The sequence below is a fragment of the Grammomys surdaster genome, unplaced genomic scaffold, assembly GCF_004785775.1.
Source record: "Grammomys surdaster isolate TR1022 unplaced genomic scaffold, NIH_TR_1.0 1055, whole genome shotgun sequence".
Classification (NCBI taxonomy): Eukaryota; Metazoa; Chordata; class Mammalia; order Rodentia; family Muridae; genus Grammomys; species Grammomys surdaster.
The window spans coordinates 104109-127025 of NW_021605474.1; the positions used below are offsets into that span (position 1 = coordinate 104109).

General features: G+C 51.8%; 3 protein-coding genes across 17 annotated transcripts; 1 reads left to right on the top strand and 2 right to left on the bottom strand.

Moving 5' to 3' along the window:
* Positions 1–1835: 1835 nt before the first annotated feature.
* On the bottom strand, positions 1836–14289 carry Bag6 (BCL2 associated athanogene 6). 14 transcript variants are annotated; one of them, XM_028783270.1, is made up of 26 exons: positions 14001–14198; positions 13229–13349; positions 10761–10878; positions 10470–10666; positions 10175–10228; positions 9942–10016; positions 8641–8873; positions 8139–8268; positions 7579–7776; positions 7060–7312; positions 6748–6825; positions 6526–6633; positions 6294–6406; positions 6124–6211; positions 5470–5795; positions 4674–4965; positions 4372–4541; positions 4148–4201; positions 3927–4029; positions 3715–3839; positions 3416–3562; positions 3276–3335; positions 3030–3173; positions 2846–2953; positions 2299–2445; positions 1836–2019 (listed from the first exon to the last, which is right to left on the bottom strand). In XM_028783270.1, the coding sequence occupies exons 2-26, from the start codon at positions 13334–13336 to the stop codon at positions 1924–1926; spliced, it is 3525 nt and encodes a 1174-aa protein (XP_028639103.1). In that variant the 5' UTR covers positions 13337–13349; positions 14001–14198; the 3' UTR covers positions 1836–1923. The 14 variants fall into 14 exon arrangements, with proteins under 14 accessions (XP_028639103.1, XP_028639098.1, XP_028639097.1 ...); XM_028783265.1 differs by lacking the exon at positions 14001–14198 and adding an exon at positions 13844–13966 and having other exon boundaries at positions 6124–6208; XM_028783264.1 differs by lacking the exon at positions 14001–14198 and adding an exon at positions 13844–13966.
* Positions 14290–16459: 2170 nt separating this feature from the next.
* On the top strand, positions 16460–19142 carry Apom (apolipoprotein M). Its single transcript, XM_028783299.1, has 6 exons — positions 16460–16665; positions 16924–17078; positions 17356–17435; positions 17774–17872; positions 18256–18354; positions 19003–19142. The coding sequence occupies exons 1-6, from the start codon at positions 16552–16554 to the stop codon at positions 19026–19028; spliced, it is 573 nt and encodes a 190-aa protein (XP_028639132.1). The 5' UTR covers positions 16460–16551; the 3' UTR covers positions 19029–19142.
* Positions 19143–19756: 614 nt separating this feature from the next.
* Positions 19757–22234, bottom strand: CUNH6orf47 (chromosome unknown C6orf47 homolog). Of its 2 annotated transcripts, XM_028783297.1 has the most exons (3): positions 21595–21730; positions 21268–21402; positions 19757–21131 (listed from the first exon to the last, which is right to left on the bottom strand). In XM_028783297.1, the coding sequence occupies exon 3, from the start codon at positions 20936–20938 to the stop codon at positions 20057–20059; it is 882 nt and encodes a 293-aa protein (XP_028639130.1). In that variant the 5' UTR covers positions 20939–21131; positions 21268–21402; positions 21595–21730; the 3' UTR covers positions 19757–20056. The 2 variants fall into 2 exon arrangements, with proteins under 2 accessions (XP_028639130.1, XP_028639131.1); XM_028783298.1 differs by lacking the exon at positions 21595–21730 and adding an exon at positions 22214–22234 and having other exon boundaries at positions 19757–21402.
* Between the last annotated feature and the right edge of the window lie 683 nt (positions 22235–22917).

Consider the following 22917-nt stretch of genomic DNA (forward strand, 5'->3'; position numbering starts at 1 on the left):
TAAGTTACCTGTTAATTACTTCAGGGTTCTAGGATTGTTTGGATGAGGCCAGTGGGTATCTGTCTTAGGGTTTCTATTGCTGTGACCAATTCAACTCTAACAAATCCCACTCCAGTGATTCTCCTCCAACAAGGCCACACCTAAAGTGACTCCATATGAGCCTTTGTGGACTGTTTTCATTCAAACCACCACCACATTGCACTCCTTAGCCCCCATAGGCTTATAGCCATGTGTAAAAATATATTCAGTCCAACTTCAAAAGTCCCCATAATCTATCAGTCAGAACCCTAAAAGTCCAGTCTCTTCTGATGTTCATTGCAATCTCTTAGCTGTAACCTCTGTAAAAAGGCAGATCATATGTTTTCAACATACAGTGGCATAAAATAGACATTTCCATTCTGAAATAAGATAGTGAGGGAAGAGTGGACCAACATTGGAACAAAAATCAGCTGGTCAAACTCCAAAATCTGTATCTCTATGTTTGATGTCAAAGCTTTCCAGATCTCCCAACTCCATTCAGCTTGCTGGCAGCAACACACTCCTCAGGCTGGTTCTACTCCTTAGCAGCTTTCTTCATCCCTCAACTGTCATCACCAAGATCTTGGGGTTCCCAAGGCAATCCATTTCCACAGCTTCACACTCTAGGCTCTCTAGGCCTCCATACAGAGATACCCCTCCCAATTCCCTGGAGGAGATAACATAAGCCAGAACCAAAGCTGCCAAGTTCTGCTGTTTGCCAGGGCTAGAATGTGGCCACCTTTCTAAATCACATTACCAATGTTCTGTGATGGTTTCCTTTGCTGCCTAAGCTTGGCTGTCCATGAACAAAGTGCCTGCCCTTTGGGAAGCTTAGCTGGGAGCGGCCTTGCCACCACTGTTTATTCCACTTGGCACTAAGCTTTTCATTGTCTGCACTTCCTCAGGTCCTGAACAGTACATTTCTTACTTTTTCTTCCTCATCTTGCTTATTTTCATCATATATCTGCATAAGTCAATACTAGGCTGTCTTGGAAATTCCCTCTTTCAAAGCTAAGGTTAGTCTTCAGTCTCAAACATTTTTATTTGAACAAGGCCAGAAAGCCACATTTTTCGGTACAGTATCAGAAGAATGGTCAGTAGGCCACATACTAAAACCAGACCCCCCCCCCCCCACAATTCAAACGACCCTCAGAACTGTCTTGCATGCTACTAGCATGGCCCATTAAACCACACCTAATGCACTCAGCTGCCTTCCTAAAGCAAAGTGCACATTTCTCTAGTCATAGGTCTATCTCCGAAATCCTGGTACCAACTTCTGACCTAGTTATGGTTTCTATTGCTTTGAAGAGGACAGCCACTCATAAAATGTTTAATTGGGGTTGACATACAAGTTGAGAGGTTTGGTCCATTATCAGCATGGTACTAGAGGAGCCAAGCATCTGGGTCGGCAGGCAACAGACTTTAGCTTCTGAAGCCTCAAAGCCCCACCCCCAGTGACACTTCTTCCAAGGCCACACCTAATACTGCCACCTGCTATGGGGCCATTTCTATGTTCCTGGTTTCCTTTGGCATGGAGCTCAGTCATCAGGCCTTTCATGTCCAAGGATCAGGTGGAAACTTACAGTGAGGGCTCCTAGGGCTGCCATCAGGCAGCAGAGGAGCACGGGTATCATGGAATGCTACTTAAGCCTCAACTGATAACTTTGTTCTAGTATTTCGAGTACCATTTTTATATAAAAGCTCAAACCACTGACAGACTTGCACACACTCCGTAAGGAGAGTATGCTACCTGTGTGTAAGAGGATCTAGGCTTCTATGCAGTGTTTGAAGAAACACAAAGAAAAGGTACTCAACACTACCAGACAAAGGAGCCAGGAAAATCCGACTTTTATTTCTTAAATACTGTGAAGGAAGGGGGGAATGGTCCATCCCCTGGTGAGAAAGCTAGGGGTCATCAGCAAACGCCCGGTGGGCATTGGGGAAGCGCTGGGGGCTGTAGTTGGGATCTTCCTGCAGTCGTTTTTGGATATCAGACCGGAGCTAGAAAGAGAAAACACCAGCAGGTCAGAGGAGCCCTGGTGTAGACCTGTGATCCCAGAAAGCACAAAGACCAGCCCTTAGGAAATACTTTCCCCACCAGCCATGCTGGCAAGCCCAGTATGAGACTGCTAAACCTTCCCATATACCACAAGGAAAACCCTGACCATCAACGGGCAGCCCCAACACTACCAATTCATCTCTGAATAGATTCAGGGAAGCAGGAACCTGGCCCAACCCCTCCCAATAGACCATCCCTATTCTGCTGCAAAGTGGGGGCACCTGCTGCCTGTAGCTCTCCTGAACCTCTGGTGCCTCCAGGTCCCGGCTCAGGCTCTCGGGGCTTGTCAGGGGCCGAGCTCCGGCTGCCTTAGCTGCCCGGCTCACTGCCTCTGAGAGTAGCAGCTGGGGGCCCTCACCCTGCATTGTCTGGGGGACAGGTTGAGAGGGAAAAGGGGATCAACATCAGACCCAGTGCGACCACCCAGTTCACCCTTTCCATTTGTCAACCAGTGTCTATACTAGTACAGGGCAGGAAGCAGCCTGCAAATGGTTCTGACAGCAAAGAAGGCACCAGCAAGTCAAATCACCTGGGATTCAGAGCTAGCAAAGTCCACCTTACACAACTAATCACTTGGGAGATCACACAGCTGAGGAACCAGAACTACCAGAAAACAGTTCGGTGAAGGCCCATATACCAATGAACCAATCATGAACAAGTCTGACTCACAAACTGGCTTCCTAACTAGATGAGACTGAATTAGCAAGCAAAAGCCTCCAGTTCAACAAGGGTACTGGATAGAGACACATCCGCAGCAAACAGACCAACCTTTCGTCTCTTGGCAGGCATGCCACTGAGGTAGGCATCACTCAGGGGCGGCTGAGGTTTCACCTTCCGCTGGCTCTGAATGTCCTGCTGGATAATAGGGACCCATTCCTGGGGAGGAAAGGATTTGCCATAATTCCCACAACTTACAGCTCTTTAACCCATTGGATCACCTCCTGCCACTTACAGGGGGGACTGCAGCTGCCCAGGGTTCGGCATCAGCTGAAGCTCCATCCTGTTCATCTCGGGACCCTCCTTCAGGAGCCGGGGGTGGAGCTCGGGACATGGCTTCTTCTGCTGTTGTTCCAGGGGCTGGTGAAGCATTCTCTCTCTGGAAGGCATAGAACAGGAAGGTCCAGACTTCAGAATTCTTTGCCCAAGCCCCTTTTCTTCCAGCCACATACTCCATATTATTTGGCTTCTCAAGCAGTACCTGAGGTTCAGGGGAAGTTCTTTCTGCTCCCTGAACTTCCATGGGCTCTTCAGGAAGTGCCTGTGAAATTGGTCAAAGAAATGTAAGGGGCTGTGGTGGGAGAGGTCAGTCCTGACACCACACCCTATTGGGTCTCTTACCTGAGGAGGATCACCAACCCTGCGAACATATCTGAGGATGGCGTCGGGACCCACAGGCATGTGCTCCAAGACCACCTGAAGCCTCAGTCCCATCATAGTTGTCAGCCAGCTCACCAAGGACGGATTCACCCCGCGAGACATACGGCGCTGAGGGCCAGAAAGCAGATTAACCATATAACCCTCAACCCGCTTTTGCAATCTATTACATCCAGGGCAACAGGTGGAGTGTTTGGAGAAGAAAATTAAAACCCACAGGATATAATAAAAAAGCTGGAGAACTAAAATTGGGTGGTACTTACAATTCGGCCATTGATGACAGCAGCAAGCTCCATTTGCTGCCCTCCCAAACAGTGCAGGTTCAGGGCCAGGCATTCAAACAAGCCCTGGTTACACAGCTCCAGCAGCCGGGCTCCAAATCCACTGTCTGTAGGGAGGATGTGAGAGGGCACATGATCCTGGCAGTCCTGCATGGACAGTACACTACCTGTGCTTGGCTGGCCCCCGGCCTGACCTGTGCAGTGCAGCACGTGAGCAGCGATGCTGTTAAATTGCTCTTGAAGAAATTCTAAGTTTGTCCTGATGATATCCACACCTGGCTGAACCTGCACCAAAGACTGAACAAGACACACCGAGAACTCCAAATCAGTCCTTTAAGACCTAAAAGGCAGAGGCAGCAGGGCACGGCTTCCCTAGCCAAACCCGACAGGAAGGAAGTATACAAAGAACACTCACAAAACTCTCCCGGACATACTCTTCCAGCCCAGTGATCAGCGTGTGGGTTGCCATCTGTAGGGAACATCAGGTCAGGCTTAGCCCACAGCCTTCAGGAGCCTGACTGCTAGCCCGACAAACCCCAAGGCTGGGCTGAGGCACAGCTTTCCCTGACTGACAGGCAGTCAGGATTCAAGAAGAGAGGTGGGAAGGAGGGAACCTCTGGGATCTGGGCTTTCGCTTACCCGGATGTTGCTAGGTGTGGGCTCCTGGCCACCCAGGTAATGCTGGTGGAAGAAAGATCGCAGCTGAGGCTGGAGCCGCTGCAGTGGCTGGAAATGGCCATGGAGAAGCATCACCACATCCACCATGGAGAAGTTCTGGCACAGAAGAGAGAGCAGAGCTCCAAAGAATCCTAGGGAAAGAGGCAGAAGTGAGCGGTTATGGCCATCCCCTTGCCTAGCCCCACAGACCATCAGCTAATCCCATCTTACTAGGAAAGAAAGGCTGCTATTTCCCCAAACTCTAACATCTGCACTTTGCTTACCAAGGGCGCCATCAGCCCCAGGCTCAAAGATGTTGCTGGATCCACTGAGGCGTTGGATGAAGGCAGCGATGCTCTCACTGCTGCCTGCGCGAGCCCCCAAGGAGCCCAGGAGGGAGCTCAGCACGCCCTGCACCACTGAGGTGAAAAACTCTGGGGGCAGGCTCTCAGGACCTAAGCCGCCAGGACTTGCTGTTCCACCAGAAGGGGACCCTGGTGGGGGTGTGGTCTGCTGCTCTGGGGCAGGGGGTGGAGGTGGAGGAGGTGGAGGGGGTGGAGGGGCAGTCTGTGATGCCTAGAAGAAGGAATTAAGATTACAAGATAATGACCACGGGGTCAAGATATAAATTGCACTGTGGACATAAAACAACAGGCCTGTAAAAAGGAAAAAAGCTAAATTCTGACCTTGACTTTAAAAAAACCAAACAAACCTATTTTATCACTGTATTTATTGTTTATGGGCATTTTGCCTTCCTGTATGTCCGTGAGATGTGCATGCATATTTTCCATGGGGACCAGAAGAGGGTGTGGAATCCCCTGGAACTGGAGTTACAGATGGCTGTGAACCACCATGTAGGTGCTGGGAATCAAACCCAGGTCCTCTGCAAGAGCACGAGAGGCAGCTCTGACATCAACTTCTTAGGACACTGAATGGACAAGCCAGGATAGACCTGTGACAGCATTGGCTGTTGGCTCAGCAGAATCATCTCTAAGAGCTGTCACTCAGCAGCTACAGGATGACAACAGAATACCATTGCTCTACAGCCCTGGGGACAAAAGGGGCAATACAGCCACTCACCTGCAAAAAATCAGTCATGCCCTGGAGAAAAGCAGGGACGCCAGGCATTGCCACGGTGATGGTGGGAGAAGCCATGCCTGGGCCCCCGGCCCCCGGCCCCGCAGGCCCCAGCAGATTTCCCAGGAGCTGAGAGAACTGGAGATCAGCCGCAGAGGGCTGAGGAGGTGGAGGCTGGGCAGGACCCCCAGGAGCAGGGCCAGCTGTGGTAGCTGTGTTGGTAGTGCCAGCACTAGCTGAAGCAGTGGCAGGAGGTGGGGCCGGAGCTGGGGCCGGAGCTGGGGCCTGGGCTGGGGCCGGGGCCGGGGCCATTCCTGGAGTCCCCTGAGCTGTCAGGAACCAAGATGAGCACAATGTAAACAAGAGGCAGAGTCTAGCTACCTCGTGCCCACTTCATCTTTCCAGCAGGAAGCTAGAAAACAAGGACTCCACAGGGACTAGGTGTAACCAGTGAGCAGGACAGGGAGAGGCATCAAGCACAGCTGCCCCAAACCTTATTAGCTCAGGCTAACTTACAAGTTAAGTCTATAGTCTATGTCCTTTGACTCAGTTATCTTCCAGTCCCAGCCTCCCAGGAGCTGGGGTATAAGCATGCACTGTCTTACCCAGTGGCAGCTGGAAAAACTGAAGTCTGAGCTAGGAAAGAACAGGACTCACCCACAAGAACAGGCTGCATAAGAAGCTGCCCCACAAGGCCGCTCACCATCTGGGCCAATGACGTGTTTGTACCCAGCCCAGCGCCCTGCTGGGGGACAGGAGAACTCAGTCTTGTCCTTCCAACAATCCCCCAGGATTTCCCACTGGTACTTCCCCCAACCCCTGCTCACCAGAGCTCCAGAGACTGGAGGTCCCCCAGGATGCGAAGGCCGAGCCTGTGGAGGAGTGGGCCGGGCAATTACCACCCGAGTCGGTGCTGTTGGGAAGCCGGGCACTTGCTGTCCTGTGTGTAGCAGAAAGAAACATCATAGAGCTGAGGGTTCAGTCCCTGCCTGCCAGCAGACAACACCCGCCCCCATGAACTACACCCCACCTCCCAGTCCTCCCCTTCCAGGGTATTACCTGCGGCCGCGGAGGCAACAGCTGCCACCATGGCCTGATGAGTGATCTGGTGGGCGACGGCGTGCATGAACTCAGGGGGCAGGGAGGGCAGCTGGATGAGGGTGGAGCCTGGGGGGGTGGGTCTGATGTAACCTTGAACCTGGACCCCTTCAACCCACCCACTCAGCCATACCCCTTTTTCTGCCCAGAGCTCTCAGCCTACACTGATAACCTCGTTCTTACCCAGGGTCTGTCCATGACCAGGTGGTCCTAGTGGACCAGTGGGAGCACTCGGCACACCACCAGGCTGCGCTCCAGAATCTGAGTGAAGCAGACAGAAAACTGTGAGAATGTGGGGCCAAGGCCTGGCTTTTTCCTCTTGTTCCATCCACCCTTCATGCCTCCAAAACCCTGCCCTGTGCCCATGGCAACAGAAGGCTGGGTTCCCTTCACACAAACCCAAGGCCAAAGTGCCTCCCTCGTGCCTTCCCACACAGCACAGCCTTCCCTCCCCGCTCCCTGCTCTCCCGCGGGCGGGCAGACATCCTAACTCACCTTGAATGTTCATGTGCATCATGACCACGGGTTCCACGCTCTGGTGGGAAATCCGGATGACCCGTGGGTGGCTGGCGGCTGGTGGCGGGGCTGCTCCGGGTGGAGGAGCTCCTTCCGTTGATGAATCAACAGTGGTAGAAGACGGAGGGAGGGATGAGGCCTGGCCAGAACCCGGAGTTGCTGCCTCCGCACCGGGAGCCGGTGGAGGCCGAGCCCCATTGCCTGTCATGGTCACAGTAGTCCCCACATTGATCTGGAAGAGAGGTGGACAGGCAGACAGATATGAGAAACCCTGGAGAGTTTCCTCTAAAGCCTCCTCAGCTCCACGGGCACAGCTCTCCCAGGCTGCTTGCTTTCTAGCCTCCCTCCAGCCAGGAGTCATCCTACTGTACCACGACCCCCTTCTCCCTCCAGTCAGGAGTCATCCTACTGTACCACGACCCCCTTCTCCCTCCAGTCAGGAGTCATCCTACTGTACCACGACCCCCTTCTCCCTCCAGTCAGGCTCCTTGCACTCACCTGAATGGGAATGGCTGCCTGCTGGAGCACCATGGGAGTCGTGTAGTGAGACATAGGCCGTACCACATGCAGGTGCCGTGGGGGGGCACAGGCCAGATTACAGCGCAGATCAGACAATGCCACGAAAGTGTTGCCCAGTAGCCGCAGGCTCTCCCCTACCAAGTTGATCAACCTCTGGTCCTCCTCACGGCCCTCATGCTGTGCCCAGGTCAAACCCAGAAAAGTATGAAATTACCAACAGGGATGACTGCCTTCTGAAACTACGCCATGTCCTCTGTCTTTGGACGCTTCTGCATTAACCAAAGCTTTCCAAGAAAAACTTCAAATAAATTCTATTCAATACACATACGGAGTTTTCTATGAAATACACCAAATGTTAAGCAACCACCTGTAATTCTTATTCTGTACACTTCCTAAACAACGAAGGACACACAGACATACAAGACTGTCACCATCCCCATCACAGTAGGATGCTCTCCTACAAAGGATTGTGTGCTAACACTGAGGACAGTGACGGACTCTCTGCGATACTAGGAGGGGAAGGGCACTCAAAGGCTCACGTTGTTGTTGTAGTCTGTGGTGGCAGCAGCACCCAGGACCTCACAGTAGCGCTGCAGGAAGGGCTGGAGACGGCGCTGTAGGCGCTGCAGCTCCTGGAGCACCTCCACATGCTCTGCGGGGGAAGGGTGGCTGCGGACACAGCAGGGCAGTGAGTGGAGGCTGTCCTCAGAGACCCTACCACTCCCCAGAGCTTCTCTCTGCTCTCTGAAGAGCAGCCAAGGGGAGAGAGCGCTCCATCCCCAGTACAGCCCTGTGCAAAGGAGGCAAAGGCACGCAGACCCAGACAAGGCCTCTGCAAACCACAACTTGAGGCATCTTGCCTTCTGCTAGGCTGCCAGTCCTACCCACCTTCATCTACATGAGCTGACCTCTGACCCTACAACACTGCAACCATAAGACTCACCCCTAGCAACCACTCCCCTGCCCTCAGCCTTCCTAGTCCTTGCACTACACCATGGCCAACCTCCCTCCAAGTCCCCAAAGGTTCCCTGCATCTCTCACTTGGGTGCATTTGTCTCTGGCGCGGGTGTTGGGCCTGCCGGAGCTGGGCCTGCCGGAGCTGGGCCAGAGGGCGTAAGCTCTGGAGTCTGGGTTGGGGGGCGCTCCTCCATTTCTTCTGACTCCATGGGCTCTCGAGGAGGAGCTTCACTTTCGACTGGTTCTGATGTCTCTGAGGCCACAGTCGGTGTCTGCGAGGGTGGCTGACTGGCCTGTGCTTGGGCTCCCCCTCGACACTGAGGGTAGAAAAGAGTCAGGATGGCAAAGGCAGATAACATTACCGCTGTTGAGGTTTATGCAGACCAAAGTCAAGAGTGGAGCGGACTCCCGAAAGCAGGGCTGTGCATTCCCATGACTGGCAGAGACTGGATGCTCAGTTAGGATCTACAGTGTTTACAGAGTAAGAAAATATTCTCCTAATTTCCATAAAGAGAGGAAACAGTCACAGGCTGCAACTATAACACAACTGACAAAAGTACAGTACCCCTAAACTGAACAAAACAATTAGGAGTCCCCTAAACTGAACACACAGTTAGGATACTCCTAGTTTGAACACACAGGATACCCCTAAATTGAACACACAGTTAGGATACCCCTAAACTAAACAAGACAGTCAAAAGATAGTTAAAGACTGCCTGGCGGCGGTGGCACACAACTTTAATCCCAGCACTCAGGAGGCAAAGGCAAGTGGATCTTTGTGTGTTCAAGGCCAACCTCATCTACAGAGTGAGTTCCTGAACAGCCAAGGCTACACAGAGAAACCCTGCACCCAAATCAAACCATCCAACCAACCAACCAACCAACAACCAAACAAGAACAAAAAAAGGAAGGAAATTTAAAATTTGCAGCATGCAGCCACACATGGTCTCTCAAACCTATATTCACAGTACTCTGAGAAGAGGAGCTAGGAGGTACTGTGAGTTCAAGGACAGCCCAGGACAGTGTGAATAAAAGAAGGTGGGTGGCGGCGGCTACTTCTTTAAGTGAAGGGCGTCTATGACACCATCTGGCAAATCTGAAATGAACTCTTCACACACCACGGGTGGCAAGGATTGGCAGCCACACAGAACAGCGCACAAGCCTGAAGTCTCACTTGAGAAGCTGAAGCATGCAGCCCGGCAGCAATGAGACAGCCTCACAAAGACACTATCCCTGCCTAAGAGAACTACAGAGAAAAGCCCAGAGTAGGAAGGCAGACTCCTCAGCCAATGTGGACCTTGCCAGGAATGTTCTTACTGCAGGGCCATGAAGGGGAAGGGGAAGAACACAAAATACACTCCAGCCTACCAGACTTGCTCACTCACCTCCATCCGGGACAGTAAGGTCTGTATGTCCCTAATCATGTGCTGAGCCATCACCAGCCGCACCCGGGGCTCACTCTACAAGACAAGGATGTTCACGGCAGGTCTGAGAGAAAGTCATGAGCTCCACAACACACTAAACCAGTTCCCAGGCATCTTCTCAGCCAGGCCCTCCCCCACCTCATGGCCTCCTTCTCCCAGATCCCCTTCCCTGACCCTCCCAGGCCCCTCAATACCTGAATTGGGGCCTGCTCCATGTTGATGTGAACATCCACAGCAGAGCCGTCACTCTGGGGAAAGGGCAAGGGAAGGTGCTCTGGGAGAAGCCACATGCTAAACCCTTCACACTGCCACGTCCTCTCCTCGAGCCCCTACCCTCCTTTCTTCAAAGACTGAGGCCAGTATAGGTCAGCATGCTTTCCAAACCCAGTGCAGTCTCTCAATACACCTGTCTCCCACGCTCCCTGCAGCTGCCACAGCCAAACCTATTCTTCCCAGCAAAACCCTCCCATGTAAGAAACACAGGCTCACAGGAAGATTGAAGGTTCCAACCATGACATAGCTGTTGGCATTCCGGTCGTGAACAGAGGCCCCAGGGCCCCGAGTGCCAGGCAGGGGTGCCCCACCATGAGTAGCTGAGGCAGAGCCCGTCCCAGAAGATGCTCCAGAAGGAAGCTGAGTCTGAGGAGGAGCCCGTTCCACCAGGTGAATAACCTTTCCCCCAACATCTGCAGAAAGAGAGATACACAGCAAACCTTCTAAGTATATAAAACTGCGGCCTCTGGACGGCAGCCTTAACCTCAGTAGCCCCTAGCCCCTTACTGTATTCCTGGAGCTTCTTATCATCCTGCAGAACCCGGCCCTGGTAGATGAGCCGTTGTTTCTCGGAAGGGATGCTGACAGAAGCAGCTATGTGTTCCTTAAACTCCTTGACATTCATCTGAAAGGAGAGCCATGCACTGATATCAGAAAGTGAGAGAAAGAATGGAGAGGGAGGGGGGACACCTGACTTTAGGCGCCAATGTCAAAATCAGACAGTCTCACTAGCCAGCTATATCAACAGGCCAATATCCATTGAATCAAAACAAACAAACAAACAACAACAAACAAAGTCAGGCTGGAGAAACGGCTCAGCGGTTAAGAGCTCACACTGCTCCTGCAGAGGTCTCTGGTTCAATCTCCAGCACCCACGGTGGGTAGCAGCTCACGACTACTGGTGAGCACAGCTCGAGGAGACCCAGTGTCTCTGGCTTCTGTAAGCATTTGTACCCAGAGGCAGAGGCACATATCCGCCCCACACCAACACATAAATAAAAACAAGCTGGATGTGGTGGTACATGCCACCAGCATTTGAGAGGCAGAGGCAGGGAGATTTCTTGTGAGTATGAGGCCAGCCTGGTTTACATAGTGAGTTCTATAACAGCCAGAGCTATGTTGAGAGATTGTCTTAAATTAAAAAAAAAAAGAGAGAGAAAGAGAAAGAAAAAAAAATCCAAATAACAACAGTAAATTAATACGACTAAATCTTAGCCGGGCGGTGGTGGCGCATGCCTTTAATCCCAGCACTTGGGAGGCAGAGGCAGGCGGATTTCTGAGTTCGAGAGTTCGAGGCTAGCCTGGTCTACAGAGTGAGTTCCAGGACAGCCAGGGCTACACAGAGAAACCCTGTCTCAAAAAACCAAACCAAAAGGAAAAAAAAAAAAAAAAAAAAAGACTAAATCTTCTAAGAAAGAAGCCAGATAGCTGTCCCTTTCTCCTTCTTGGCTTACTATCTAGAGATACTAGTGATCCCTTCGAAAGTAAAACAATGGCAGGAGTTCATGCCGTAATCACAAAGCTAATGCAGATAGATGAGCACCGTGGCACAAGCCTCTAATCTCAAGGATGCGGAGGCAGGTGGATCTGACTACCAGGCTAGCCATGAGTACAGAGTGGAACCCTGACTTAAAACACAAAAGGTGGGGCTGGAGAGATAGCTCAGTGTTGCTCTCGCCCAGTACCAGAGTTCAATCCGCAGCACGTACATAGTAGCTTACAACCATCCAGAACAGAGTAGGGACTATAGTTTCCTTACTTCCACATCAGGAAAAGGCCACAGGCTACAGGATCTGACAGGCTCTGCTAACCTCCTTATGCACTAAGTGCACACAAGGTGCACATATATATTTCCAGACAAAGCACTCACATATAAAATAAAAACAAGTAAAATCTTTTAAAAGAAACTGAAAATACACACATCCCAAAACAACCATCATCACCACTGGTAAGTGATACGGGGGTTGGGAGCCAGGGTCTGGAAAGACAACTAACGAAGAAGGTAAGGAAGGAACACACGGTAGTGAGTCCCAGGTTCAATGTCCAGCAGGAACACACACACACACACAGATAAATAAACAAATGGGGGGGAAGAATAAACAAAACAAAAATAGTAATAGCATACACCCGAAACCCCAACCCCAACCTTGCAAAGCAGAGACAGGAGGATCATGAGTACAAGACAGTTAACTATGTAAGACCCTACCTTAAAAAAAAAAAAGGCAAAACCCAGTCAGATGTGTTACATCTTACAATCCTCTGATCCTGTATCATAGTGCCTACAATCCTAGCACATCGACGGCGAAGGCAAAATGGTCAGAGGCCAAAGTCAGCCTGGGCTATATGAGATACTGTCCCCACCTTACCAGAAAGACAAGTAAGTAATTCTTGATAGGGCAGAATTAACTACCACATGTACCTACTCGCAAAAGTCTATGTGGCGCTTTAAATATCTGCTTCAGAAAACCACAAAAATAACCTGCTCATGGTGTTGTCTCAATGAATTATGCAGGAAAAACAAAAGGTAATTGTGGCCACACTGCGTCCAGCTCAAGACTCAAATTATGCCTCAGCTATTGTCAACTCTACTTCCCGGTGTACGGAAGCAGGTTTCTGTTATCTATAAAAATAGTACCAACCTATGAAAAATCTGTTTAAAAAAGAACACACACACCATGTTTGTCTGAGGCCCCTGTGACGCACCATACTTGTCTGAGGTGCCCCCTGTGTTATATCTGTCCCTTTGGGCTGGGGTTTGCACAGAATAGGTAAAGATTCCTCCTCTGTGCTTCCTTCTTCACTGAGCTCTGTCAAGGTGAAGGCAGGCTAAACAAAATCTGCCTCCCTCAACAGCAACAGCAGATGTCCTATCCAGTAAGGGACAAAAGAGTCAATGACAAGAAAATCAGGCTCATACTTCACAAGACAAACGAGCAAAAGGGGTGTCACCTCTACAAAGTACTGGTGTCTCTCACCTGGGCCCCCACAATAAAAGTCCGAGTCTGAGAGTCCAGGGTCTTCACCAGTACCTCCAGGCTGTCAGGCTCCTCCATAGCGGTACTGGCACTATCACTCGGCTCCATGGCCGACAGCTCTCTAAGGAAGAACGAGGGATGGGGGGGGGGATGGTTCGCTGTCGGTCGCACTGTATTTTATACACCCGGAAGACTCTCTGGACCCAATCTCCGCCCCAATGCTTTAAAAGTTTCTCATACACAAGCACACATATTCATCCTCCTCCTCATCCCCCCTTTTTGATTCGAGGGCACAGGAATAGAAACACAAAGGGTAGGAGATCGACGGCATAGGGAGATGAAGGACGAGGGGTGGGAGGGGCTCCACGATGCCAATCACAATAGGGAGAGCCAGTTGGGCTAGGAATCAGGGAAGCAAGCACGAGACCGACCAGAGGCCAGTGTCATCACCGGTCGCGACCGAGCAAGCACCCGAGAGATCGGGAAATCCTAGGACAACGCGAGGGGAGGGGGGAGGGTCGCGCTAGACTCGGCAGAGAAAGTGGCTTCGCGCACGCGCGCCACCACAATCGAACCCGCCTAAATCACCACAGCCCCAAGACCACGGACACTCACGGGAGGCTGGACGGGCTCGCTGGCCGCCCCCTCCTTCCGCCTCCGCCTTTCGTCGGTATTCCAGCAACACGACTCAACCAACACGCGGCCAAACACATACAAACACACATACACAGCCCACCACCCTGTGGCTCCGCCCCCGACTTCCCCACGGTACCGTCACTTCCGGTCTCCCCCAACCAGGCACCAAGGGCCACTTCCGTTTCCCCGATCGTATTTGGGGATCTCGAGGCGGTACTTCCGGCTCCCCCAGTCTCCCCCGATTTACTTTCGTGGGACACGATGAGAAGGTCCACAACCCCGAACAGTGAGTTTCCGGGGGGCGAGACGGGCCGGGGCCGGCCTAGATGGGAGGAAGCCGACCACCCGGAGGAGCCGCCGCCGCCGCCGTCGCCCGGGGGACCGCACTGCGCCTGCGTGAGCCGCGCTACGCGTGCGCACACTCTAAGTACTTCCCCGCCCCCCTCAAGCTATGTGCGTTTCTTTCCTGCGCGCGCCGCAGCGCTACCCGACCTGGGTGGCTTCTGTATACGCCTGAAGAAAAATGACTGGGCGGAATGCTGCACCTTCCCCGAAAACGGTGTGGGATTTGTGAGGATTGCACCTCGTTAATCACCGTTCCTGTCTTGACGGACAGAGAAACTTACAGGCACAATTCTAACTACCTAAAACTCTGCAAGACCTCTGGTCCTCCCGTCGTTCTAGCTCTTCCGGAAGCTACTCTTTTCCGTGGACCGCTGGAGCAGGCGTTCCGCGGGCTGTGTTTGCTTGTGCCCGACTTTAGTTCCTGGCAGGCTTAGGCCGGTTGGGCGTTTTGCAGACTTCGGGCATCGTATTGGTCTTTGATTGATAGCACCGAGGGAGTGTCCGTGTTTAAGGATAACTAATCATTCTATTGCTTTTTTGGTTTTTGAGCCATTTCTACTGCTTTTTAAGAGCTTTGTACAAAAAAGAAAGGAAACAGGTGCCTTGGGGATCGGATTGAAGGACAAGACTTTAAGAAAGGGGATCGAAAGGCCCCCCGCCTAGGGAATTGAGCAGGGCGGGACGGTTAAGTTTCTCTGCATTCTTCCCCACTTCTTCTTAGATGCCTGTACTGATGAAAGTTCCAGTAAGCATTATATGATGAGATTTTTACATGCTGTCTCACGGTTACCCTGAATTACCTGGGGATCAAAGTCAGGTCCTTCGGCTTGGCTCACTGCTGAGCCACTTCTACAGACCCAGATTTAGTATTTTATTATAAAATTTTCGTGGGCTAGAAATATGGCTCAGTGGTTAAGACCACTGACTGCTCTTCCAGAGGTCCTGAGTTCAATTCCCAGCAACCATATAGTAGCTCACAATCATCTGTAATGGGATCTGATGTCCTCTACTGGTGTGTCTGAAGACAGCTACAGTGTACTCATATAAATAAAATAAATTATAAATCTTTAAAAATCACTACCAGAGGGCTGGAAAGATGGCTCAGCAGTTAAGAGCACTGACTGCTGCTCTTCCAGAGGTCCTGAGTTCAATTCCTAGCAACCGGATGGTGGCTCACAACCATCTGCAATGAGATCTGATGCCCTCTTCTGGTGTCTAAAGACAACGCCAGTGTACTCATATACATTAAAAAAAAAAAAAAAATCACTACCAGAAGTTGCAGTGGGTGCTTTGCAGTTACTGATGATAATGACTATATACTTGGTTCTTGATGTATACATGATATCATTTAGTCTTCTGAGACTAATGGGTTGTCCATTCCAGAGATGGGGGGAAAAAGACAGAAATCAATACAATTGCCCCAGGAGGCTGGATCAGTGTTGCCACTGAGTTTGCTTGGTATGAATGAGTTCTTACGTCTAATCGTCAAGCTAGGGATTAGAGCCACTCGCCATGCTAGTGTTACACTTTTAACCATTAGAGTCTAGTAGGATGATGTCTTCACTACTATCAAAGTCTGAATAAGCATGAACCTACTTGTCAGTGAGCTTTTCCTCGTGTGTTCTTACAAGTTCCCCTACTATAAGCTCACAAGAGGAATCCAGGCTGGGCAAAATGGCACAAGCCTTTAATCTTAGCACCTGGGAGACAAAGGCAGGCAGATGATGTCTATGAGTCCAGCTGGCTTACATAGTGAATCCTAGGACAACCAAAGCTACATAGTAAGACCCTGTCTTAAAAGGAAAAAAGAAGTCCACCATGCCCTAGCAACCGGCTGGAGCCAGTTCTAACACTTATCAGCTTGCGCAGCAACCGACTGTTTGCAAAGCAAAGCTGTTTTCCGCTTTTAAAAAAATCGTCCTCCGGGATTAGCTAGTTCCTGGCAAACAACTAAAATTCCAAACTTGCCGAGCAAATGAATGAAAGACCTGACCCAGTCCCTTCTCTTCGGTGCTTCACATCACAGCAGAGCTCCAATCAGATACAGTTTGGAAGACTCTAGGTTTCTACCACAGGGTTCAGCTTCCCTCCTAAGGCCTCAGAGTCACCGGTCGTGCCAGGGTATATTGTAGGGTGGTTGCATCCGGAAGAGGGGGCGGAATGCCCCAATGCCATAGTTAATCTAGGCTTGGGTTGGAAAACAAGATTGAAGTTACTTATTAGCAGGTTAAAGGGTCAAGGGTCGAGGCAAGGGGGCTGGAGGCAGAGTGGACTGAGCGGCCAGCAGAGAACAGTTAAGGCAGAGGTCCCCTCGACTGCAGAGCACCGGCTCTCCTCCCGAGATGTTCCACCAAGTTTGGGCAGCTGTGCTCTATCTCTATGGCCTTCTGTTTAACGCCATGAACCAGTGCCCTGAGCACAGTCAACTAACAACACTGGAAATGGATGATACAGAGGTATGGACCGAGGGAAAGCATAGACAGTAGAAGCTGAAAGTCTTGGGTGGGTGGGTAGCTCATGATGGCCAGAAAGCATGTTGGGAAAGGAAGGGAGGAAGGGGGTGTGTGGAACACACGGATGGCTCCCTGTTGCAAACAATGTAGGCCACCAGAACGGCAAGCCTCAAGTCTTGCTCTGCTGACGGATGGGGATGTTGGACGGAACTGTGATGCACCCAGCAACTTGTCCTTTTGTTCCCTTCATTGCCTCTCCAGACCCCGGAGCCCCACCTGGGCCTGTGGTACTTTATTGCGGGAGCAGCCCCCACCATGGAAGAGTTGGCAACTTTTGATCCGGTGGACAATATCGTCTTCAACATGGCTGCCGGCTCTGCCCCAAGGCAGCTCCAGCTTCGAGCTACCATCCGCACGTGAGTGTCGGGGAAGGAGGCAGAGGCACCACTGGGTGTGTTCTCTGTCCCGACTGTGAGCAGTCACCCCACCCAGAGTCGGGCTCCATCACTCTCTGCCCACTGAATTCCACAGCGTTAAAGTCACTTTCTAGAGACTGGAATGGGCCTAGCTATCTCTTGGTGGCTTGAAACCCAAAGAGCTAGGGTGTGGGGAAGAGAGAGATGGAATAAAGGTTGTCACTGTGTGGGTGGAATGACACTCAATCTTCCTATCTTGACACTGCCACCTCTGCAGGAAAGACGGGGTCTGTGTGCCCCGGAAATGGACATATCGTTTGACTGAAGGGAAAGGAAACACAGAACTCAGAACTGAAGGTTGGTTCTCACCAGCCCTCCCCTTGTCTAATCTCCCTGAGCTGTCTCCCCCTCAGAATTGAAGCTTGAACCCAGGACCTCCTGCATGCTAAGGAAGCACACCAGCACTGAACCATATCCCCAGACCCTTTTTATTTTGAGACAGGATTTCACTAAGTTGCCCTGATGTTTGTTGAGCTCACCCTGTAACCCTAAAGCATTGAATATGGTTAGGCCTTGAATGTGAAACCCTCCTGCCTCAGCTTCCTGAGCAGCTGAGATCATGGTCCTTACTAGTAGACCTGATTCAGTGGGTTTGCGGAAGGTTGATTCTCATGATCCTCTCCTGATCCCAACAGGACGCCCAGACATGAAAACAGACCTCTTCTCCAGCTCGTGTCCAGGAGGAATCATGCTGAAAGAGATGGGCCAGGGTTACCAGCGCTTTCTCCTCTACAGTGAGTGGGGATACAGGCAGGGAATATCCAAGGGAAACGGAAAGGCTAAAGAGCCTCCCTAGGGGCTGGAGACATGGCTCAGCAGTTAAGAGCACTGACTGCTCTTCCAGAGGTCCTGAGTTCAATTCCCAGCAACCACATGGTGGCTCACAACCATCTGTAATGGGATCTGACGCCCTCTTCTGGTGTGTCTGAAGACAGCAACAGTTGTACTCATATACATAAAATAAATAAAATTAAAAAAAAAAAAGAGCCTCCCTAGTTGGTACTCTTTAAAGTCCTCTCAGAACAGGGTGGGCACTTCAGCAGGTCTTTTGAGAACTGGGAAGGCAGGGCTAAGGAGCAGGAACGTTGACTGGCCCGGATGTTCCTTGTCCTTCCAGATCGATCACCACACCCTCCAGAGAAGTGTGTAGAGGAATTCCAGTCTCTGACCTCTTGCCTGGACTTCAGAGCCTTCTTAGTGACTCCCAGGGATCAAGGTGAGGGGTTGAAGTCGTCACCAAGGCTTCTGTGGGGCCTGTAAAGAGCTTTGTGTGATGTCAGCAGAAGCCATGGCCAAAGGCAGACACTATCAGAGTGGGTACAGTGACCCCTCTAATCCTCAACGGGCTAGATTGGTGCCAGAAGGACTTGTGTGGAGTCAGGAATAGTGACACACACTGCAATCTCTGCCACTCAGGTGGCAGAGGCAGAAGAATCGTCTCAGATTTAAAGCCAGTCTGGTATACAAGTGAGTTTCAGGACAGCCAGGACCATATATAGTGAGGGTGTCTCTTAGCAGTGGTCCTCAACCTTCCTAATGCTTTAACACGGTTCCTCATGCTATGGTGACCCCCCCCACACACCAACCATAAAACTATTTCATTGCTACTTCATAACTGTAACTTTACTACTTTTATGAACCGTGTGAATATCTGACATGCAGGGTATCTGATACACCACCCCTGTGAAAGGGCTGTGTGAGCCCCCCAAAGGGGTCATGACCCACAGTTAGAGAACCACTGTTTTAGATAAAGAGAGGAGAGGGCCGGATATAGAGCAGAAGGCTCTCCTACCCCGGCTCCAGCACCAACGGCACTCCTCCCCTGGACATCCACCCTCTTACTCTCTCCCTCCTCCCACCACAGAGGCCTGCCCACTGTCCAGCAAGTGACCAGTGACTTCACCCGCGTCCTAGACGGACAAGATAGGAACTGAGCTTTGAGGGGAGAAGCCGGAGACTCCTGCTCCCTCCCGTGGATAATAAAGATGATTTGTCGATCCTCAATCATCTCTCCACCCTGACCCTCCCCTCCCCCAGATCGACACCTCCACCACCTCACGCCGTCAGGAAGGACACTGAGCGGAACGTCTCACGTTGGACTGGTGTATTTAGGATGTAGTGTGGTACATTTATTGCTGAGTGAGCAAGCCCCTAGCCTGAGTGGAGAGGCAGGCGCTGTACTTGCCCCACGGCCAGCTCTTCTGTGCTGGTCCTCATGACAACCCGGCCCACAGCAGCCCAGTTTCTTCCGACTCCCACCAAGGAGTATCAGACGCTAGCCCCTCCTCCCTCACAGCCTCACTCTCCTCTAGATGATTCTGGTCCTAGGATCCAAGGGACACCATGGGTCTCCCCATCACCTCTTTTTTTTTTTTTTTTTTTGGTTTTTTTTTTTTCGAGACAGGGTTTCTCTGTATAGCCCGGGCTGTCCTGGAACTCACTCTGTAGACCAGGCTGGCCTCGAACTCAGAAATCCGCCTGCCTCTGCCTCCCGAGTGCTGGGATTAAAGGCGTGCGCCACCACCGCCCGGCTTCCCCATCACCTCTTAATGCAGAGATCTCTGTCCTGCCTCTGGCCCCATCCACCCCTGGGCTTGGAAAGGGCCCCGTGGCGTCCATTCTCCACGGTTGCCTTTATTCTATTTTGCTTTTAAAAAGTGGAGGTGGAAATTAAAAAACAAAACGGTGGGTAAATGTAAAAGCAAAAAAATAACAACAGCTGGTGACTTCAATGGCGATGCCCCATTGTCCATGACTGGCCACCCTAGACAGCCCTGTCTGTCGAGTGTGTGACAGGAGCCCCTGTGCCTGGGTTTCCTCCCCATCCCTGAGGTTGCTGTGCTTACAATCCAGGTTTCCCCATCTTCCTCCTAAAGGCCACCCCACTATCTTTACCCTTTGCTCCCACCCTCCCTCAGTCACAACCCCCTTCTGGGACCTTCCCTCTGCTCCTTGGCCTCTCTCTCCTGCCCCTCGCTCTCCCAATCAGCGGTCTCCTCATCCTCAACAGGTTCCCGGAGGCTGACAGCCAGCACCAGGGCCTGCAACAGGCCAAAGAGGCAGGCAAAATGCAGGGGGTGGGCAGTAAGTAGGCTCAGCACAGCGTGGAGCCCGTGTAGGGCAGCCAGGAAACACAGTAGCCCGTGTAGCCAGAGGCCCACAGGTCCTCGAAGGCCCAAAGCATCCAAGATGGCTCGGAGTGGCCTAGAGCACAGAGCCAGCAAGGCCGAGGCAAGCAGCTCCAGCAGGTGCAGGGTCAAGTTGGTAGAGATCTGCAGGTACTCCTCCGGGTCCTGCGCGTAACGTGAGGGAGCCCCTGGATCCCCCCGTAGCCAATGCAGCAGCTTCTGACGGCGACTAGGTTTCTCCAGTAGGACTTCTGGCCCAGTGGTGCCTAGTCTCCCTTGGGGAGACTCTTCAAGGTTTTTCATGCCGCCTGAATCCACAGAATCCCAATCCAGTTTAGGAATGGCTCCCCCAGTCTCCTGTCTTGCAGGCTCTTCGATGGTAGAGGCAGTCTTGTCCCTCTTGAGGGAATCCATTCTTTTGCTCCCCAGCTGATCCACTTTGATGTCCCTGCTAGACTCTGGAGCAGCCCCGGGGGGCCTCCGTGTTCCTGAACCCTTGGTCTTAAGAGGCCCCACATCTCCCATGGTCTCTGGAGCACTGTCCCAGTCACTCCCTGAATTCTCCGGGGAGCTGTCCACCCATCTGGGTTCTGGGGCAGGCAAATCAGCCTTCGTTGATTTCTTTCGGCCCCAAGGTCGAGGTAGCCAGCCACCAAGCCGTCGAAGGAACATAACTGAGCTGTGTAATGAGGTCCCCAAATCTGTGACCACTTCCTGACTCTGCTTGAGACTCTCAGGATCTCCTCAGAAGCCAGAATCAGTTCCGGTTCAGAAGAAATATCTGCTTGGTGATATCGTCCTACTCTGAATTCAGAAAGAACTCACACGGCCCCAAGTGTGGTAAACGGCCTGCTTCCGTGTCAGTCTAAGGGAAAAGAAATCCATTTGCCAGCTCACACACTAACAAGACTTCCAGGGCCCGATAAGGCCAGGGTCACCCCCACAATATTCTGTGCTTTCAGATTTGCTTCCCAGCAGTCAGTACCCCAAGTTTCACTCACCAAAACCACATCCCAAGGTGCCCCAGAAAGGGGAGAGGTGGTGCTCCATTGAAGAAGGAAAGAAGGTGGTCCTTAGATCCTGAATTTAAGGAACCTTAAATCGCGGCCCAAGGGAGCTCAAGGAACAGGAAGTCTCTGTAGAGAGGAAGACAGGATGGAAGTGTCCAGCGAACTCCAGCCAGTTATATGCATCCCTTAACTTAGGAAGCTATCGTTCCACAAAGTGGCCCCACTGTCCCGCGAGGGCGCAGCTGAGACGCGGCCTCCGCAAGGTCAGAACAGAGATGTCCTTGGAGATCGCAGACGCAAGACACAGTGCAGGCCTACCTGGGGACCCAGGCGTCTGGGTGCTCGCGCAGCGAGGAGCTCAGGGGCCCAGCGTCCGGGGAGCGACCTCCCTTAGCCGTGCGAGCCCGGAAGCAGCTGTACCAGGTCGGGAGGGACCAGCGGGGGCGGAGCTCAACCCGTGAGGCGGACCCGACAGAGCGACCTCCCCCGAAGCCCCCGCGATTCACTAGCGCAGGCGTAGAGAGAGGACCACCTGAGGCCAGACCCTGAGTACGAACCCGGGTTCTGCCGTTCACCTCCCAGAGCCGCCTACCGCCGACACTGGTTAGGTACTCAGCCCTTGGATTGGGATTTTTCGTTTTGTTTTTCAGAGTAGCCTTGGCGATCCTGGAATGAACTCTGTAGACCAGGCTGGCCTCCACCTCAGAGAGATCCGCCTGCCTCTTGCCTCCTTGAGATTAAAGGACTGCTCCATCACTGTCCGGCTTTGTTTGTTTGTAAGGACAAGTTTTATATATATACCTATCTCAGGAAAGCCTTAGACTTATATAGCCCAGGCTGGCTTTGAGTCAATAATCCTTTTGCCTCTGCTTCCCTAGTGTTAGGATTTGGGCTGCTGGTTCTTTCCCACAACCCCCGCCATTCCTCCATTTCTTACCTGTGATTTCTGTAATGCTGGTCCAGAAAGGTAAATATCAGGAGCCACGTGACTTAAGCAGCGCCCTTTGGCCTTTCAGACAGGGATCTGAAAGCTTTCATGTTCCTAGCACTCGGTATAAGCATCCCAAGGGGGTGGGGTGCCAAGTACGAAAGGGAAATGTAGAAAAGCATGTTGCTTGGTCTTCAGGGGGTGAAATGGAGTCTTAGGTTTGCCTTAGGCCTGGGAATCGTAACTCAGTAAGCAGATATGAAGCCCTAGGTTACATGCCCCATACTGTAAAGCTGCATGGCAGTTTTAACTGCGTTTGAGGCCAGCCTGGTCTACATAATGAGATTGTGTCTCAAAAAAAAAAAATCTTAAACTTTTTATCTGACTGCGACCTAGAATGCCACATAGGCTGGGGTTGGATGATGTTAGTTGCACCGGCCAATCCTGTAGGACTCTACTTCCTCTCTGAGGGCTTTCAACTTGCCTACCACCAGGCATCGTATTTCATCACAGCTGGCTTCCTTGAGGGGTTCAAGGCTTGGCTTTGTCTTTTGTTTTCAGCACATAGCACACTTGGTTTATGATACAAGTCACTGATTTGACTGGATTGGCCTAGACGCACACTCAGAGGGGAGATTTGCACATCGTGGGGGCAATTTCTGGTGGGGGGGTGTTTCAAGGAGCAGGTAGCATGCAGCCCACAGGACTAGGGA